Source organism: Ptychodera flava, chromosome 16 (assembly GCF_041260155.1).
Source record: "Ptychodera flava strain L36383 chromosome 16, AS_Pfla_20210202, whole genome shotgun sequence".
NCBI lineage: Eukaryota > Metazoa > Hemichordata > Enteropneusta > Ptychoderidae > Ptychodera > Ptychodera flava.
The window spans coordinates 36,660,229-36,681,890 of NC_091943.1; the positions used below are offsets into that span (position 1 = coordinate 36,660,229).

Below are 21,662 nucleotides of genomic sequence, written 5' to 3' on the forward strand. Positions count from 1 at the left end.
TTTATTGCTTTTGATACCCAAAAGAGCATAGAAATCTCTTATACTTCAAATCAGCCATCCTGCATATTTCTAACATTCATCAAAACCTCATTTCTGTTCCACAACTCATAAAACAGTCCACAATGCAGGATTGGTGTACATTCCAAAACTACATATATGAAAGACCCCTAAAATCAATTAGTTAAAAAGGGGGGTTAGAAATTTCCCAAAACTATATAACCGCCGCTCCGTTTGGCTCCATTTTTCCGAATTGGAATCTTGGAACCACTCTGAATATCGGTACCAAATATCAACGCAGTCTGTTCAGCAGTTTTTGACTTTTTGTCGTTTACGGAAATGGACGACATCTTTCACCGGTTGAAACTACCCCTATATCACAACTTCCAGTTGTGATAAAAAGCACAAAACATTTTTTCAGTCCACAGCTTTTAAGGGTCAATAGCCTGCAGATAATCACCCCATTTCCTAACACTTATGTCAGGTTTTCCTTTCCTATGAGAAAGATATTATTATAGTATTGGATAATAGTTTTTACATTCTGTACAAATGCAGTAAAGTTAAAGAATGTGGAAATTTGTTTGTAATATCTTGCAACATAATTAATCTTTTGGCTATAAGTATACAAAAATTCATTAACAAGATCTGAATATCAAGTAATATCTTTTGTGATTGTAAAAGACTATAAAACTGACTAGTTTATCTATTAGTCCGTGTAAAAGTGTTCCAAAAAGACAAATATAATTACTTTCAAAGACTAAATGAAAAAGTAACTCTTCATTATCATTACAGAGAGTGCATGAACTTGACCCTGATGTCATTTTGTGGAGTAAGACTTTCAGTTTTGTGTCCAGAGTGAATTTGAAGGTGATGTATTGCCAACCCTACGTATATATCACACTGTCTAGGATATTGACAGAGTACATCTCTAAGTATTGCCAAGATGAAATACTTTTACAGCAACCTGAACATGATTTGTTGTGCATTGGTAAAAACAGAAAATGGCTCTTTGTCTAGCATCTTGGGAAGTCATTGTCCTTATTTAACCCTGGTATGTAAAAATGTTGGTTTGTCTGTAAAGACACTAGTATTCTCCTTCCACACTATGTACAATCAATTATACAACACTATGATTCTGAAATTTCTGTGAAATTTTAGGTAGAAGTGTTCAGAAGAGAACTTTACACACATTTGCAAAAAACTTTCAGCAGAAAGTACTGAAAAGCATCAAATCCATTGGATTCTTCAGGCAGATAGTGTATACCATTATATGATGTATGTACATGTAGCTGTGATACAGTCTTCAATCTCCCATTTCCTTATACTCATACAAACCGTGATATTTTGAAGTATTGTAAACCAAACACGCTACAAAATATGTAATGTAAGGATAGGGAATATATATACTATATATGTATATATCCAAACATATTTTTGCATCACAAAGAAATGTGCTGTATATTCATCGACTGTAAAGGCAAACATTTGATTATGAATATACTATACCACTGTTGTTGTGAGGAGCTGCATAGCATACTACAGTCCAGAGAAATCCAACAAGAATACTTTGTAAAGTAGTCATGTCCAAATCACTTCCTAGTATTCCAACACAAACTCTCCAGCTTCAGTTGTCAAATAGTAAGGTCAACAAATAGATCCAACTCAAGTCGATTACGTTGAGAAGACGTAATGTGACTATCTCCACAAAAGTGTTTGAACTCAGCAAAATTCTCCTGTATTTCAGTCACAGAAAAATCATCACAACAACCAACATCTCTCTGTACTGACTTACTAGAGGGGTTTCTGTGACAGATGGGATGCAAGCTAAGATGGAAGGCTCTACTCTGTTACAGGGATGCATAAAGTTCACAGGAAAACAAAAGTATCAAATACAGGTCAGGTTACACATATAACATGGTCATAGTAAACTATTCCAACAGAATAGTGAAAAATACAGATGTGAAGGACAATTTGTAGGTTTTTAGTGTTTCCTCATTCAATTTTTTTGAGTTTCTGATGAAAAGACCAACCTGTCACCACCATACTGAAATGGAATGTTCCAGTCATCAGGTAAGTAATACCCATATGGTTGGCAGCACCTCCTACACATTATTAAATAGACCGTCCTGTCTGACTTCCTGGAAAGCTTTCTACCAATTTCTGAACTTTTTATCAACATTGGGGATACAACATTTTATACATTATTTGAGGTACCAAAAGCATATGTAAATTTTTTCTCCAAGAAAAATATTCTAATCAAGAAAGCAAATCCTGGAAAATAAATCCTTGACAATACATAATATTGCCCAGCAGCATGCCAAGTAATGTACAAGATGAATACCTAGAGCCAGGAAATCAAGACACCATGTCTGGTTTAATCCATACAGGAAGTACAAATATATGAGTAATCCACAAGTACTCATGGAGGTTTCCATTCATCTAGGTAGCTTTGATGCTATTCATTAGGCAGACATCGTACTTGTCGAATACTATTGGGTTATATTGAATATATGACAAGATGAGATTTGAGGTTACAAAACACCCAAAGAGAAAAGAATTGTATACATTGGGTGTAGACCACCTGGGCAATTGACAGACTTAACTTGTCCACACCTTACCTGTAGGATTTCCTAGGTGAGGTAATAGTGACAAGACAATGTTCAAGGAACATTGAGGTAGGTGCATGGCTATAGTGTAGTCTCTTTTTTACAACTGTTCATCACCGCTTTGTGTAGCCTTGTCTATTATTTCTACATTTGTAGAGTATAGAGTTCAGACATCTTTGACACGACCAGACCACAATTGGGGAGAAACTACCCATGAACAGACTGTCAACTACATGTATGGCAATTCTTTCAAGAATGTGTGACTAGGAGTTAAAGTTGACAATATCATTGCCAGTGCTCAACCAGGGGTGGATTTAGCTTGAGTTGATGATAAAATTGAGCTAAATTTTGAGAAATGATTTTACATTTGCAGCATCAAAGAAACCAGCAGCATGATTGGCTTTGCAATAGTTGACATATATAGCAACTCAACAAACAACAGATACTCTGTGACACTCATACTGCTACACTGATCAGGGTTTTATGTCAATGGGCGGTCATGTCTACAGCAATTGTAACTTCTAAATTTACATAGAATTCATTGAAAGCTAGATCCTTTTGGTGAAGATTTGAGGAAAATATAAAGTGTACAAATTTTCAAATAAATATAATGTATGACAGGAATAAACAAAGGTTATATCAAGAGATTGTCAGTGTAGTCCTAGGAGGTGATATACTGAAGGAATGTGTTTGAAGTTGTACCCATACAGATCAACTTGTACATCTATAATAAAAATACACAACTGAATTATTGTGTTCAAGATTAAACTGACTCACTGTAAGAGAAATGTAAGACGTCAGCTGAAGTAACTCTATGAGTCAATAATCTCACTGGCGTCAACTTTTAAAATATTGACGTTTATCCAAACACATGCAACACCCGTCACTCATATTGATGCTACTCACTGTAAAATTCATGTGCATAGGTAGCTGTTGCAACTCACCTTTACATTCATGTGCATCAGTTGCCGTAGCAACTTGCCATGGGACATTGTTATAGAATGGCAAGCACTCATTACAGTCTGGTCCTGCAGTGTTGTGCTGACAGTCACAGACAAGTTCCTCTTCATTATTACCATCTTTTTTGACAATACACTCACTAGCATGTCCATTACATTTACACCTGCAAAGACATTATGATCATTTCACAATTACAAATTATGACAACAGATTTCTTGATAGTAATAAGGGCTCACAGAAGACACCAATGAACTGGCTGCATATCATTCATGGTAAATAAAAAATACTATTGGTACTCTGCATTTTGTTTAAAGGTATACTGTCACCTGTTCCAATTTTGCCACAGTTACCATAGAAAAAATATCTAACCAATCACAGAATTTAAGTAGGTGGCCGCTTTTTAACCCTTTTCCTGCCAAGTCAGTGAAAATCCGCTTGAAATTCGTGTAGCTAGAATCTGAGCAGCCACGGCCGTTATCCTGCCAAGGCGGTGGAAATCGGGCTACTTTTTGGTACCCCCTTTCCTGCCTAGTCGACGGAACTACGTGTAGCAAACCCTTGCTCGCGCTAGGGGTCGTTCGAGGACAGGTTTTGGGCGAGGAACGGCGTTTGCTCTCGAAATGGGTTCACAGAGAGTCCAAGGACAGGGAAAGGTGCGGAAGCTACCCAGCCAGTCCCCCACCCCGGTGGGGGACTGGTTTTTTTTTTGGGGACGAGTAGCGTACTTGGCAGGTTAGCACGTTGACGTATTCTAGCGGAGTTTGGGGTAACTTGGCTCTGAGGCACTTCATAGATTGCGGCCGAAATTGACCGTCTCGGCAACGCTAATCTGTAAGGCAACCGCCTAAGACCGCCTCAGCTGGCGGTGCAATTTTTTGCCAATGGTGCGAGACGAAAATCACGGACTTGGTCCTGATTGACGGGAAGTGCGGACGGATTTGACGGACTCGGCTTTCTCGAAGGCAACCGCCTAAGACCGCCTCAGCTGGCGGTGCAATTTTTTGCCAATGGTGCGAGACGAAAATCACGGACTTGGTCCTGATTGACGGGAAGTGCGGACGGATTTGACGGACTCGGCTTGATTAGTCCCTGACATGGAACTGATCCGAACGGACTTGAGCGACATTTGTGAAGGGTAACCACCGCTTTTAACCGACTTGTTACCTTCTCGAAAAGACTACCCACTCAGATGTCGGACGTTGTCGGCTGCACTTGGCTCTAGACGTTCAAGCCGTGCAACGAAACACACCGCCTCAGCCTTGCCATTCAGGAACATGGCCTCAAAATTTGATACCATTGTTCACCGACTTGGCGGCTGCGGTTAGGTGCGTGAACCGTTGTTCACCGACTTGTTACGCCTATGTTGTCCCTGTGAAGTTCGGCTAACGGCCGAGTCTAACGGGAGTTGGCAGACCTGTGTTTGGTTTATACCGTAGTATGACCGACTCAGGTAGAGGTACCTGTCGGTATATTCCGAGTTTTACGCACTCGGGCGTCAATGACGGGTCGTCATCACCGCTGATGACGTAGACGTGCTGGCCACGTTATTTGAAGGAGCCATGTTTGCCCAACGGACGAGGCCGAGACAGCCGTTGACAATTTTGGCATCCTTCATCTTTGACCGCCTTAGTTGGGTAAGCCGCTCGGCAGGCGACGGTTATGACCTAAACAAGCCGCTGAAGCACTGTTCGTTGCCGTACAAGAACGAGACGGCCAGTCCATTACTGCTTAATGGGCATCTGTCGGGTTGGCTTGTCACCGACTTGGATGACAATACGCCCTGCGCAGGCGTACTTAGAAGGGACATGAGGTTAAAGATACGGGTTTCCCACCCGTACTAAACATGGGCTTGGGCAACGTCCTTGGGTGGCAGGTGCGCATGCCACGTACCCAGCTGGACGAATGTCAAGTTGAGATGCTAATGACATTGACTATGTTATGCTAAGTGCTCGATTGATTTGCATCGCAAATGAGTATTATTAGCATATCAAATGGTGCGGACAGGCAATTTACATGACGGGTAGGAATGTCAGCGCCGGTTGGTGGACTGATTGCCGTAGGTCCATTATAATAACAGGTGGATGCATATATTAACACCCCTGCGTCCAATCATGTCCAGGGCTTTGTTTCCCTGTGGCTTTAAAAGGGAGGGACCTGCTAGTCTGTCGACACTGTTCCAGACATGAGCTTGACGGACCGCAAAAGTTTTCTGAAGGCGAGCAGACGACTGAAGCTCAAAGATGCAGAGTCTCCGGGCGGTAGTGGTAGCGATCGTTGTGATGTCCCTAGTAAACGTTCTAAGAAGTCGGGCAAGAAACGCTCCCGTAAGGCGAAGCCATCTCCGGCTGAAAAACCCAGTGGTAAGCGTAAACGTAAGACCGATCGTTCTGCCGATGAGGATGATGACGGGTCACCGGTTGCCAGTGGTTCTCACCCGGCTGCTCCGGGAGAGACTACTTCACCTGCAGAGACTACATCTGCTCTTGTGGAGATACTTCACCTGCACAGACTACGTCTGCTGCTGCTAGTGAGACAGTGAGTAATGAGACGGCTGATGCCATTGGTTCTCCCCCGGCTGCTCCGGGAGAGACACCACCTGTGTCTACTATGAGCCCTCATCCTGCGTCAGGAGAGGTTCCTGTGCCCAGTGCGAAAGAGCTTGAGTCCTCGTCATCAGCAGAGGCTGCCGAGCCCGCTCCTGCCATAGTTTCGTGTGCTGCGATGTCCCCGCCGAAAAGATAGTGCGGAGGGTTCGTTATCAGGATAGCCCACCTGATTTTGAGCCAGATATGATCCTTGATGCCGCTACGGGCGAGTTCAGGCCCAGACGCCCAGACGACGGTGATATCACCGCTGAGTCCGACTCGGAGGTTGACGAGGATGCGGCAGAGGACGATGACTTTTATGACAGGCAGTACGTAGGTGAGGCAAGCTCTGACGACGATGATGACGCTGCTGCTGTGTTGGCGGAGGACGACACACCTCCTGTCTGGCGTATGTCGGAGACTACCGATGCTAATATATTTGAGGAGACCGATTTTGACCATGAGAGAGGACCGACTTTCACCTTGCCCAGCCACGCCCGTGAGCTCGATTACTTTTTTAAGTTTATTCCAGCTACACTGATCAGATTGGCCAAGGACGAGACTAATAAATACGCCAAATTCCACCAGCGACATATCGCTAGGAAAATAGATAAATACTGGCGTAACGCTGACTACCGAGAGGTGCAGGCGTTCATTGGCGTCTTAGTCTGTATGGGTATCGACCGTAAATCATCAGTGGAGGATTATTGGTCTAGCGATCCCTTTCTGAGAAACCAGGGTATTTCTACTGTGATTACCCGCAGTCGCTTTCAGCAGCTTATGCGATACTTTCATCTGGCAGACCCAGAGAACGATCCACGTCGTGATCCTGATGAGGCACGCCGCCGACGTCGGTGTCAGGAGGATCCCCTGTATAAAATCAATCCATGGATGGAGCCCATAGTTGACCGGTGCGTAAATAATTATAAGATGGGTAGAGAGATCTCCATCGACGAGGGCATGGTGCGATTTAAGGGCCGTTCTAAATTTAAGCAGAGATTACCGCATAAGCCTGATCGAGACGGTTTCAAGATATGGCAGCTGTGCGACTCCACCACTGCATACATAGCTAACTTTGCACCGTACCTAGGTGTGAAATATCGGGATCGGACTGATGGGAGACGGCAGGAGCGAGGTGTGGTGAAAAGAATTACGATGGAGCTGGTCCAGCCATTCTGTGGATATAATCACAGCCTATTCTGTGATAGCCTGTTTAGCACGGTCGTTACTGCTAGAGAGCTGATGGAGACCGGGATCTACATGGTCGGGAGTTTTAACCGCCGTAATCGTCGCACCATGCCCCCTCAATTAATTCCGCCGGGTAAGAGGAAGCGCCTTCCTCTGTCTGTTGGGGATATGAAAGCCACGACCAGAACGGACTCTCGTCTTAACATCACTGCTTATCAGGATAGTAACGCTCAGGTGCTGATCTTGAATACGGTCTATCCACCCTTGGAGTGCGTGCCAGTGGGGGAGGGAGACGAGCGGCGACAAGTGCCTCTGTCGCTGTATAATTATCGCCGGTACATGGGAGGCGTCGACCGAGCAACCAGAAGCGCAAGTACTTTCACACTGGGCGCAAGAACCACAGATGGTGGACATATCTGGCATGTTACCTGATTGATGTTGCCCTGGTAAATGCATATATATGCTTCAAGCATGTACACCCTGATAGTAAGCTGACCCATAAGATGTTTCATCTGCGTGTCGGGAAACAACTCATTGGCGGTTATTGTGGGCGATCGCAGCCCAGTGTGAGAGAGGTCGAGGCCACTGTTTCTCTTGCCTCGTACATCAATCCACAAAATCAGCCGATGCACGTTGTCAGCCGTTTGGAGGGGCGGCAGAAATGCTGTAAAGTATGTAGCAGAGAGGGTAAGACCACTGCGAGCGGACGACTGTCTGAGACGTCCAAAGGATGTAGTCTGTGCGGGGTTCATCTTCACGAGGGCGAGTGTTTTGCGGCTTTTCATCATCGCATGATGCTACGAGGTAAGAGGAGCATTGGCGTGCAGACCTCTACTCACACAGCCCCGACGACACCCATCAGCAAGAGAACCCGACGTAAATAACGGACAGGGGACAGCTTCGCCTAACAGTGGCTTGACTGTATTCTGAACACGGACCATGATCACATTTTGAGCACGGTTGTGCCGGTTGTTTGTGCTTTACGATCCCGCTGATTGTAAATTGAAACACGGATTATTTTGTACAATCCCCCGATTGTAATCTTTGTAACACGGACCATGCACTCGGACGTCGAGACAGACTCTGAGATTTATTATTCGGCATAATGTAAATTATTCCCGAATAAAATACTATCTATGGATCGCATATTTTCGTTTTGTTTTGTTTTGTTTAGACGGATTATTTTGTACAATTCCCCCTATTATAATTTTTGAAACACGGATCTGCCACCCCGATTGTAATTTTTGAAACACGGACCATGCACTCGGACGTCGAGACAGACTCCGAGATTTATTGTTCGGCATAATGTAAATTATTCCCGAATAAAATACTATCTATGGATCGCATATTTTCGTTTGTTTTGTTTTTACCCCCACTTTCGTTTTTGGCAGATCCGTAAGGACGCTATAGTAATGGATGAACGTGCGTTGTATCACGTGGGAGGGGCACAGCCCAACGGAGGCTGTGCTCGTGCGACGTAGACGTTGTACCAACCATCTGTCGTTGGGGTTAGTGCATAGAGCAGTTGCACTGTCCAGAGCTAAGGTGGTACAAAACTGCACCTTAGTAACAACTGCACAACTAACCTGTTAGGAAACGGTAACACTAACGAGCTAAGTGTTCACTGAACTGGCCAAACTACGTACACGCCTTCCTTCAATGGCGGAACTATGTCGTTGACACTACGTCAAAGCAGACTGCAATGTGCGACTCTTCCAAGTCGTTCAAAGTACGTGGCCAAGTGACACAACCCAGGGAAACAGGACAGGTTTGAGGGTGCTCCCGCACCCATAGCACTAACCCCTGGGTCTTCTACTAACCCACGAGAGAGGTGACGTTTCCCCGGTGTGGCCGTGCGTGCCGGCGAACGAGCTTTACTTCCGCGAAAGTAAGCTAGAAAAGGGCATAAAAGTGCACGTCCCCCGGGGCAAACAACGCCCGTGACCTCGTCATTTTCTGGACACAACCTCATCAGCGGTTGCCCCTCTATACGGGCATGCAAAAATTTTTGAAGTCTAACACGTATATGGTCGGTAATCGTACCCCGAAAATGCGGTATTTTCCCGCCAAATGCCTGGCAGGAAAGCGTGCAGGAGAGCCTATCTTCTGTAGACACGGAAAAGGGGGCCGGTTTTGACCGACTTGGCAGGATAACGGACAGGGGCGCTCGGCAGGAAAAGGGTTAAAGACAGCGCCCTCACATGGGCATTTTTGAATACCAAGGAACGCCTCTTAACCATATATGAGCATATTTAGATTACAGGTGACTGTATACCTTTAAATGCGGTAAAATTAACAGTTAGTGATCTTGTCATCTATCAAATGTCGCATTATCACATGTCAAAGGTCATACTACATCTGTCAGAGGTCACACTGTTACCTGTCAAAGGTCATAGCATAACCTGTGGAAATGGAAACACAAATATCTGACTGATGGGGTTCTCAAAAAAATTCCATTGAAAGAAATACTGCATTACTGTTTGCAATAAATTTAAAAGCCTAAAATAGAAAATGAAAACAATTTCAAACAAAGTCCAATCTTGGACATTCATCAAAATTATATAAAATCTAAGAACTTTGTCTGTTTTAGAAGTGAGCCATGTTAGTACTTTGAATTCTGGGACAAACAATTCATTTGCTTTAGAAAGGTAGATTTTTCTTTCATCTTGTGGATCAATCAATTCAAATACAAAACTCTATATTTAATGATGAAATAATAACCACATGACGTGATGTAAAGGACCTCTGCATTGACCATGGTAGGGATTCTGATGACAACCATACAACAAATTATTTTGTTCAACATTTGTGTATATTCCATTGATATTTGTCTTTCTGCTGAAATTTTCTTCATTTTGCAATCAATGTAATAATAACTGATGTGACATGTCACCTCTTACATTGCACCCTTTTGACCTGACCTGACCTGACCTGACCCTGAAAGCCATCAGAGGTTAACAAGCCTTTATTGTAAGAATGACAAAGTTTCAAGACATTTTTTTTAAAACTTTTGTTTACTGACTATTCTAAAAAGCACTCTGCAAACGTTATGAACTCATCTCCAGTATGACCTTTAAATCGATATTTATTTCTAAGCCATATCACCTCTTTATATATTCTTCTAGAAACGCTGGCATCATTCCAAGTGTTAAGAAAAAAAAACAGGAAATAAAAACAATGCAGATAGTTGGGAGAGAGTCACTGCTGTGACAGGTAAAGTGAATGTATTACTGGCGATAGCAAATAAATATAACCTTGCCATTTTGAATTAGTTCCTGCAAAGGTCATTTTGCATAGTGGGGACAGTATGATAAGGGACGTGACATGACTCTAGATTTAAAGTACAACTTGTCGCTGAAGAATGGGGTTAGAAAAATGGGTTAGAAATCAGCATAAAGGAGGTATGACATGGAGGATTTGTTGATATGATAACATGTCTCTAGGTGGGGCAAATGACTATACATGTAATATAATGTACATTTTGCTGAGTGTATCAGAAGAGTGTAAGGAAACAAGTTCCTGCAAAGCAAATGTAAGTCTTCAGAGACAGCTACAATCATGTTTACATACAGACATTTTCCAGATTTTTTTTCAGGTTTCCCTTCCTTAAGAATCCTATATCTGATATAGTGAACATTATCAATGTACAGTAAAGTTAGTGAATATGGGAATTTCTTCAATATATCTTACAAGACATAAATCAATTTCTTTGCAAGAAATGTACAAAATTCACAAGCACAGGCAAGTCTTCATTGCAAAGTAGCACCTTCTCTGGATTACAATGGCCAGTACAACAATTTTTTTTGAGTTCCACCAGTATTCAAGTGAGAAAGTCCAAAAATGCGTGACATAGCAATTAATCAAAGATATCGCTCAGAGAATCTTAGCCAATATAACAAAAGTGCAGAATCTGGACGAAACACTAAGTGGTATCATTAGTGTACATTACATTTTAATTTTCAATTGAAATTCATGAAGATTTGTGTCAGAGTTCATTTGAAAGGTATCAAAGATAGCTATAACAGAATACACTGTTGTCCCACCATTTCACATTTATATAAGCTGAAATTTTAATATAACTAGAAATAGTACATACGAATTTACTCTGTAAGCATAGGAACTGCAAGTATTTTAGCAACATGGTGATAATATACAGGAGATGGTTATCGATATATGTACATCATGAAGTGTTATCAAACCAAACATTAACCCGTGAGGTGATTTGTGTTGCACACACATTTATTGTTGTCCCTGACTTTTTACAAAGCAGAAACATTGGCTAGACACAACATCACCATCTGAAAGGAAATTATTTGCACAGTTTAAGCTTTGTAAACATGATGTAATGGACAGGTTTCGGTACTGCAAAATGCACCACTTATAAGTTCATGCCACCACATTTTTGATATGCGTTTGGTTAAAAAAGTTGCAAGACTGCAAAACATGCACAAAGAGCACTATAGAATGATTAGCCATTCAGATGTCTAAGTGAAAGAAGTCTTTTGAAAGAGACCAACCTGCCGCCAACTGCAAAGTCTGAGATGGCGTAGTAATATGACCTGAGTACATTTGGATCACGGAACACTTCATCTCCAAAGGTATTGAGTCTGTTCAGTGTTACCATAATGTCAGTAGCAGTAACCCAGTCCTGAAGTAACAACAACAGTGACAATGTGAGAAACATATCTCTCCATCTCTCAGCATAAATCCACAGTGAAGATTCAAATTTCAAGCAACCATGCTCATTGTAATGAAATTTCAAATTTGCTAGATGTTCACTTTCAAGTGACACAACTGTACATTCAACAAAGGGCCTACAGTATCATGCAATGTTTTTTACAAGAATTAGAGATTGATGAGTACAATATAATACAATTCATGATTCTACAGGACCTAAAAATTACCGTTTATCACCGTGATTAACTTGAAACTGAAGCACACAGCATAAAACACATCTCAGCTATGCCTACAAATCACAACTAGAACACTGTTCCTAAAACGCGTACAAGTCCTACCTGCAAAACTGGACTGTTATCAAAATCATATGCACTGGGTCTTGATTCCAGCGTACTGAAAGCTACATTGCCGCCAGTTAACGGTGAAATGTCACTGAATTCATCTGTACATAAAGCTTTAGTTTCATCTTGTATGGTAACTACTCCTCGGTTTTCAACTCCATAAATTCTCCGACATGAACCGCTGTAATACTGCCAGGGGATCCACTGTCCATCTTTTGACGTTCTCTTGTAAATTGCAAAACTTTCTGGCCTGCTGGTGTGGAATTTAAGTCTAACATACGTGACTTCAAATGACTTTCCTGTGAAATATCAAGAAAAGATCAAGGTTAATAACTTTCAACCTAATAGATTGTCATTCTCACAACCTAATGGCGCCCTCTGTAGTTAGATTGAGAAAAACATCAGTCACACAAAATGTTTGGGAGACTGCAAGCAAAGACTGCTGTGCTTTAAATTTTTCCTGAACGTAATGGTATATCACCCTTCTACTTCCATGTAAATATGATTTAATAACTCTGTTAATCCAAGAGAACTTTTGAAGATCTAGAGAAAACAAAATGAAACTAACGATTTGGAGATTCTGATGATATTTTCGTGGTGGCACAAGGCATCCTCATTTGATCGGAGTAGCAATCATGAAACATATTGCAATGTTTCAAAACCTAACAGTCATGAGTATATTTGATCCAACACTTGAAGAGTACAAGAATTTCATATTTTCTAATGAATGGTATTCCAAAAGGTTTCTCCAAAGCTGCTCAGGCCACAATTGTCAGGTACAATGTAGCTACTGGGGAAGTATAGATTAGATACAGCAAAGCTAACTGCTACATGGTTGGGCAACACATGTAACAAGGCAGGAAGACAGCTATACCATCACAACACATACATTCAATGTCATCAAAGTATTATAAACCTCCTTTGGTTGGCCTACTTTGGCGGCAAATCTACCGCCATCACTTGTTCTTTTTTTCCTCTCTTCACTGCAGCTACTGACACACATCTTTATTACCCGGGTTGTGGAGCTGGCATATCTGCCACAACCTGATGACCCCAGTATTATTTGTGTCAAATTCCTCAGAGATCTAGTTTCATGCCTGTGACCCGATTTTCAAAACGTCCACTGCAAAATGAAACCAAGCCTTAAAATTTAGATTTTTTTGCTTGGTGGAATTGAAAGTCTGTGTAAAATTACCCCCATGATGTTACACAGCCAGACATGACAGGTATGCTACCTGGCTGGCTATGCCAACAATTTCACAAGGAGACATAAAAACAAAACAAACAAAAAGCGACCTAGCGGCCCGATATAGCTCCGCTGTGTTTATGTAGAGAGTAACTATTTTTGACACATGTTGATGAAGAAGGTGGAAATCTTTGATAGCTCAATGCAATGGCCAGAAAAAAGTGGCTAAAACAAGCTGCAAAAATACACAATTTCATCATACTTTGAATATATCACATTGGATCATCCCTAGAACATGTCAACCAAAGCTATCCGATGAGTAGTTTTTGAGAATGAAATTTCCTGACCAAAAATGGCAACATTGCCCCAAAAATACAAAATTACAGATTTCATCAGAAATTCAATATATATTACTTACTACTCATCTATAGAAACCTGTATACTAAATTTCAAAGCTATCAGAACAGTACTTTTTGAGAAACACACTTTTGACCAAAATTGGCAAAGTTGCCCCAAAATTACAAAATTACTGATTTCATCATAATTTCAATAAATATCACTAAGGTGATCTGTAGAACCTGTATACCAAATTGCAAAGCTATCAGATGAGTAGTTTTGGAAATACACATTTTTTGACCAAAAATGGAAAAAAATTGGCCCAAAATTACAAAATTGCAGATTTCATCATTATTTCAATAAATATCATTAAGTTTATCTGTAGGAACCTGTATACCAAATTTCAAAGCTATCAGATACCAAATTTCAAAGATATCAGATCAGCAGTTTTGGAAATACACATTTTTGGACCAAAAATGGCAAAAATTGCCCCAAAAATACAAAATTACAGATTTCATCAGAAATTCAATATATATTACTAAGTTCATCTATAGAAACCTGTATACCAAATTTCAAAACTATCAGACCAGTACTTTTTGAAAAAAACATTTTTTGACCAAAAATGGCAAAAATTGTCTTAAAAATGCAAATTTGCATATTTCTGCACAATTTGAACAAATCTGAAATAGATCATCCCTAGGGACATATGTACCAAATATCAAAGCTATCTGACTGTAGTTTGAAGAAGAAGATTTTTAAAGATTTTTTTACCAAAAATGACAAAAATTGCCTTAAAAATACAAATATGCAAATTTCACCACGATTTGAACAAATCTGACTGTAGTCACCCTAAGTAAACTGCATATTAAATTTAAAAGCAATCGGACAAGCGGTTTCAGAGAAGAAGATTTTTTTACCAAAAACAGCAAGAAAATGCCCCAAAAATACAAATATGCAAATATCACCACAATTTGAACAAACTTAAGTGAGGTCACCCCAAGTGAACTGCATATAAAATTTCAAAGCAATTGGACTTGCGGTTTCAGAGGAGAAGGCAATTGTTGACGGACGACGACGGACGACGACGACGGACGACGGACGACGACGGACGACGACGGAAAATCAACCTATTTGATAAGCTCCGCGTCGCTGACAGCGGAGCAAAAAAGCAGAATTGAGAAAAGACCTATCAAAAATTTGTGACATAAATCAGAGAGTTTATATTAGCAACATATTGAGAGCAAGATGAACAGTTGATAACATTGAAACACTGAAATAGGTGAACTTTTTTACGCTGTGGTCGTTTGGAACATTTCAACACCAGCTTTTGAAGATCAATGCATATGATACAAGATATACTTTTCCCGTACTGAACCTAGCTGCTAGTACCAGATGAAGACAGCTGTCGTACCATACAATGTATCAGTTGGCCGATAAACCACCCAAGAAAATGAGGGAGAGTAAGTTCAAAGGTCATCATTTACATCCATGTGTGATCACCAGATGTACACAATCCTTAAAGCACTGAATTTACAGAAGAAGTTGAAAGGTCATGAATTATGATTAATATAGGAAATAAAAAGTAAAATTTTTGCATCAGGCAGTGTAAAATTTTGGAATTAATGCATACAAGTGGACTGTATCCAGTGCTACTGCTTGGCACACTTATAAACAGTGTGGTCAATGAAACAACCATTATTTGTGTTAGTTCAACAAGATAACATCTTTGAAAATCTTTCGGTAATAATTGGTCCAATGTGCACATTCTTTGGAGACACATTTTGTTATTTAACATGGTAGGTATAATCCTATGGGAAATTACATTGTATCTTGAATGTAAACTGATCACTGAGAGTGGCAAGCTATGTTGAATGCACATTTGTCATTGACATGACAGTGGCTTGCCATCTTGGAAAGCAAAATAAGAACCAGACATGATTTTATCAAGTTAAGTGAACTGTTATTCTCATCCTCTTCAACATATTACCATCTCATATCAAACTAAAAGCTATCCACTCCAAACTATCAGCAAACACTCAAATCAGCTACAGGCTTGTGTGACTTAGAGCTTGAAAATTTTTAATAGTTTTCATAAATTAAATGAATTACTGATTTGAAAACGATATCATTCTCAGTATTTAAAGTTAATACATAATTTGAACTGCAGGCCTTCACAAGGTGTTCCTGAGACGAGAGTTACCATAAAAACCCTATAAATTCAGCCAGAAAAAATTTTTGATTTTAAATAGTTGAATTATTAGAAAATTAACAAAATCAAAATAATTTTAGTGGTTGAATTATTAGGGATTTCAACTTTTTTGACTGTTCATTAGTGATATGCTTACCATCCTGGATGATCACAACAAAGGTGACTTTCCTGAAGTCCCTACTTCGACATTCTGTGCTGTGCATTGTATTGTTCTGTGTATTTTATTGAAAATAAAATGTGCAAAACAGCTTGGCATGATTTGTTGGTCGAATTATTAAAGATTAAGAAAGTCTCAATTTCCATCTGTGGTCAAATTGATGACGGTAAAATAAAATTATGTTTTGAGAAGAAAATAGGATGGTCAATTTAATGGGGTTTTCGTGGTACATTAAAACTTCACATTCTGATACTCTGATTTCTTTGTGCTCATGTTAAAATGCATGGCTTTGTTGTTCTTCATTAAAATGTTGCAGGACTCTTCTATGTTACATGTAATGTGCAGGGTTTTTATGTAGTAGGTCATTCTCTCATTGAGATACACACACACAGCAATCCCTTTCTTTCTATCCCTCCCTAAACCCTAACCCTCACCACCCCATCCATATTCAAATATCAGTTCCATTCATCCTACAAGTACTGAAAACAAGATTGGGCCAACTGTTGGCTGGTAGAGGGTGTACCATTACAGAGAAACTGTTGATAAAGTTGTAACATGGCCTTGCTATTATTTTTACACTGTAACCTGTGACACAGACCACAATACACTTCAGTTCAACTTACAGCACAAGTAAAGTGTTCAGTCAAGAATGATGGATGGATGGATGGTTGCAAGTTTCTCAAAGAAACCTCACACTAACCACAGATTACTTGCCAACTTGTAATCACACTGATTTGGCATATTTAGACAATTACTGTGCTTTTCTGATATCTGCACAGTTAGGACAATAAATGAATGACCTGACATGCAATGGTACAACCCATTGAAGGAATATGTACATAGGACTTGATGACTCCTCCAGGTGGCTGATCAACTTCCTCCCCTTTTGGAAAATAACTAACCCTCTCCAATATTAGTCAAGCTACCTGCAGCAACAGAGCTTTAATAGGGAGAGAGATATTTTGGGCAGACAAGAGAGCACAGAGGTCACACTGCTTATCAAAATGGACAAGATTAGCTGTGGTACAAGGGTATACTTAACTGTACAGAGAGAGCTAGACATGGTGACTGATCAATGCCTAAATACATAGATTTATTTGCTTTGCACTAAAGTCTTTCTGAGTTTGATAAACACTTGAAATCTTTAAAAGAAGTTATCAAATATCCAGCTGTATTATCAGTGGATTTCAATACACTGTACTGCCACGACAGCACAGACGTGTAGTCACGGTAATCCAGCCTTTGGCGTGTCGTAACTGACAGCGAACCTAGTACATGGTGTACCCAATGCTATTAACGGAAGTTGTCTACATCATGAGGCTTATCAGATCACATGAGTTTTTGACTTGTATTTTGAAGGTAGATTTCACAGACCTTGGTACTCATTAAATCTTTATGATACTTTATGCATTCAAAAGATCATAGACTGTTACTTTTTAAAATTAACAATACATGGAACAGCTATGGTAATAAACATCAAACAGTTTACTGTTATTTTAGTATGCCCTTGTAACATGGAAAGCAAGGTACAAATCAACTTGGAAATACTGTCCTAGAACTTCTAGTGTTTCTGATCTGATTTTTTCAATAACAGTTCATCTAGACTTAACGTTCCTAAGGGGTCATTGATCATAAAAGCTGATGCACTAGAAACATAATTCCTGAGTTTTGGTGTCAATCCCCTCTCCCTCCCCCCTAAACTAAGGAATTACGTTTCTGGTATGACATGCGACAGCTTTCGTGATCAATCATTTTTAAAGATAAACAGATTTCAGTACTTCTTTGCTACTCTTTTGCAGACTTTGTTGGCAATAAATTTGCTGACAGAATATTTTGTCAGGACGTAGGAAATTACGCAAGAGACATTAAGGCAAAGTTTATATCATTTTGATAACTTATATTTCATGTGTGACGTATTATCCTATTCATTAAAATATGCCGGTAGGATGGGATAAGTTGGCAAAGACAAAAACCTGACTAGCCTTACTGAGACTGTGAGAGCAATTACATTGAAATACATGTGACTTGATGATTTAGTGTCTGGTATGTATGCATTCAGCATTGCAGTAAGAACAGTTCAGTGCACTAAATGCCTGAGCAGATTTTGTCAACGATGACAGCATCATGAATATATAAACATTACGGGACATTCTCTGATCTGATTACCTCAATACAGCAAATCAACGCAATAAACAACTACGACAACAATCTACAGTACGGGAAAATAGTTGCTTTGTCTACCATTTACAATAATGCTATGTCTTGGTTTCTAAGGTGTGGCCTTGTGACCTTCACTAAATTATCATGCTCAGTGTAAACTATTTATAATACATGTAAATATTTCCATGACTGACCCAGTGCCATAGATCTTTTATGAATTGAAGTATTCACATTACTTTATTATCTGATAACCATTGAGTCTAATAACTGTAGAATTCAAGTTTATGTAACCTTGATTATAGACAGAAGATAAAAGATTACTGTCTATGTCTTGGTGAAGCACTGTGCCTTCCAAATTATCACATTTTTAACCCTTTAACTGCCAGACAGTATTTCTTCCCTAATTTAACCCTTTCACCACCATGGTTTGTCCCAAATCCATTGTTTTCTATGGTAAAGTTGGACCTGTATACAGGGAACTGGGGGTGAAAGGGTTAACTCAGTGAAAGGCGGTATTGAGCCCAAAACCATGCCTATTTCCACCCTTTCAGCTTGGTCTGTTCCAACAGATTTAGTCCATAAAAATCATGTTTACAATATCAGTGATTTCAGGGGCTTTCAACTGTTCAATTTTTTGTTAAGATGCACCAAATGGGACATATTGTGCTTCACTAGTTTTTTATGAACTTGACCTGATGGTGAAATATGAACTTGGCAGGAAAAGGGTTAAACAGTTGATTTCCAAAGTGAGTGCCAGTGAGTATATCTGTACCAGTGAACATAGTTGTATCAGTGAACATAGTTGTATCAGTGAACAGTTGTTGAAGACAATAATTCCACCACGACTAAAATCTCTTGCATTTATCCTCAAGTGATCCACTGTACACTTGACTCCATTTCAAATTTTATGGTCTTATTTATGTTGATTTTAAGATTTGGAATTATTCTTAAAATTCAAGACAGTTCATATTCAGTTGGCCTTGAATATACTTGTAATCTACTAACAGCAAGCAGTTGATGTGTGCAGTAGGTAAGGTCAACTTTTATTTTTGAAGGTTTGTTTATAATTTCTAAACATTGCCCAGTATTGACAAGTCCCTTTATTCAGGAGGTCAAACCAGTGATGTCTCCGCTGAAGCAGTTTAATTGATTTTGTGTAGACAGTGATGAATGCACAGCCGGTCACTTTTGTATCTATTTCAAGCTGCCTCTTGGTCATTTGTTTACATGTATAGGGCAGGACTTGAGGAGAGATACCAGAATATACATTGAGCAGTGGTACAAGAATATACATTGAGCGGTGGTACCAGAATCTACATTGAGCAGTGGTACCAGAATTTAAATTGAGCAGTGGTACCAGAATTTACATTGAGCAGTGGTACCAGAATTTATATTGAGCAGTGGTACCAGAATTTACATTGAGCAGTGGTACCAGAATTTACATTGAGCAGTGGTACCAGAATTTACATTGAGCAGTGGTACCAGAATTTATATTGAGCAGTGGTACCAGAATTTACATTGAGCAGTGGTACCAGAATTTACATTGAGCAGTGGTACCAGAATTTACATTGAGCAGTGGTACCAGAATTTACATTGAGCAGTGGTACCAGAATTTACATTGAGCAGTGGTACCAGAATTTACATTGAACATTGATACCAGAATATATATTTAGCAGTGGTACCAGAATTTACATTGAGCAGTGGTACCAGAATTACATTGAGCAGTGGTACCAGAATTTACATTGAGCAGTGATACCAGAATTTACATTGAGCAGTGGTACCAGAATTTACATTGAGCAGTGGTACCAGAATTTACATTGAGCAGTGATACCAGAATTTACATTGAGCAGTGGTACCAGAATTTACATTGAACATTGATACCAGAATATATATTTAGCAGTGGTACCAGAATATAAACTGAGGTCTCCCAGCTTATGCATTTCAGTTTTCCATGACACATTGTACTTGTCCGTTTCCTTTGGTAAAATTTTAGAACCTACACAGTATATGAAAGGTGATTGTACAAGTGTTTATGAAAATATGACAATGCAAAGCCCTGTGCAAATTAAAACAGACACATGCAACTTGAAAGTGAACACAATTGTGATATCAAAAAAAGACTTTCACTTTAGCATGTAGCTGTATGTGTAACAACTTTAGCCTTGAATGACCTTGTTTGGTTATCAATAGTGTACAGTTGATGCCATTGGATCAAGTAGCCAGAAGTGGCTGGTTGAAAATTTGATTTAACCGGTACAATATTTAACTGTGGAGCCAGCTAAAGTAAGCTTTTGCACTTTTGCTCCACACCGAGTTTTGTCTCCGTTGAGCTTGTCATATTCAAAGGGGAGAGATTTGCAATCTCGTGGGGGAAAGAAAGTACAGAGCAAGTTGTGTATCAGTACAGCAAGTGGTCTGTTGATGAAATTTCAAGTGTATAGAGATACTTGAAAGTGATGGCACATGGCTGAACTGATGTGATACAATCAAACATTGGACAAAAAACAAGAATGTTGATCTGCACCAGCTACATCAATCTTTTGTTTTACAGATGCTGAAAAAATTATCATAAAACAAGAGAATGCTCACTGCATTGTAGAAAACTTGGATATATTTAAAGGTTCACATGTACAACCTGTTAAGTTCAAAACGGTGACCTTGATACAGTCACTAACGGGTGCATATCAGAATTTCCTCTGCATGGTTTTTCATGGTAGAGCTTGCATCTTGTTAGCTTATAGTAAAACAAAATATAAATCAAGTAACGAGTTACTGCATCATTTTTGTAAGAGACCTACATTTAGGATAAGAAACAAACCTACAACTATTTTTTTTATGTTGCTGACGTACTCTGATCAAACTTTTCTTCAAAGAAAGTCTTTCTCTGTCATACGTGATCCCTTGGGGTTCATTTTAAGCTTCTTGAAAATTTCTGAAGAAAGGGATATTCGATTGACCAACAGGTGACAATGACACTCAACTACACACATTCTGTCATTTTTTACCGTATGATTTGATATCTGTGAGTGATCATACCTCTATTATTCTATACAGGAATTCCATGCACTTTATCTGTACATTTTCATTCATTTACTATACATGACAAAAGACTTTTGTGTTGTTTTCTACAGATGTAACAGTCAGCTGCAGTTTGTAATGCTGCCTATTCAAAGTATGGCAAATTTAACTCCCTCCTTTGGGAATAAATGAGCCAGTAATTACAAGTCCTTATGGTAATAGGGGTGTAAAGCTGTGTGCAT

At 39.7% G+C, this 21,662-nt stretch overlaps 1 protein-coding gene across 1 annotated transcript in view; it reads right to left on the reverse strand.

Annotated features, from left to right (window-relative positions):
• Positions 1–21,662, reverse strand: part of LOC139114732 (laminin subunit gamma-1-like) — a 69,088-nt gene that overhangs the window by 26,222 nt on the left and 21,204 nt on the right. Inside the window, exons 2-4 of the mRNA XM_070676607.1 lie at positions 12,352–12,653; positions 11,854–11,984; positions 3,548–3,726 (exon numbers count right to left, since the gene is read on the reverse strand). Of these exons, the coding sequence (XP_070532708.1) occupies positions 3,548–3,726; positions 11,854–11,984; positions 12,352–12,653 (612 nt within the window). The remainder of the gene's footprint in view (positions 1–3,547; positions 3,727–11,853; positions 11,985–12,351; positions 12,654–21,662) is intronic.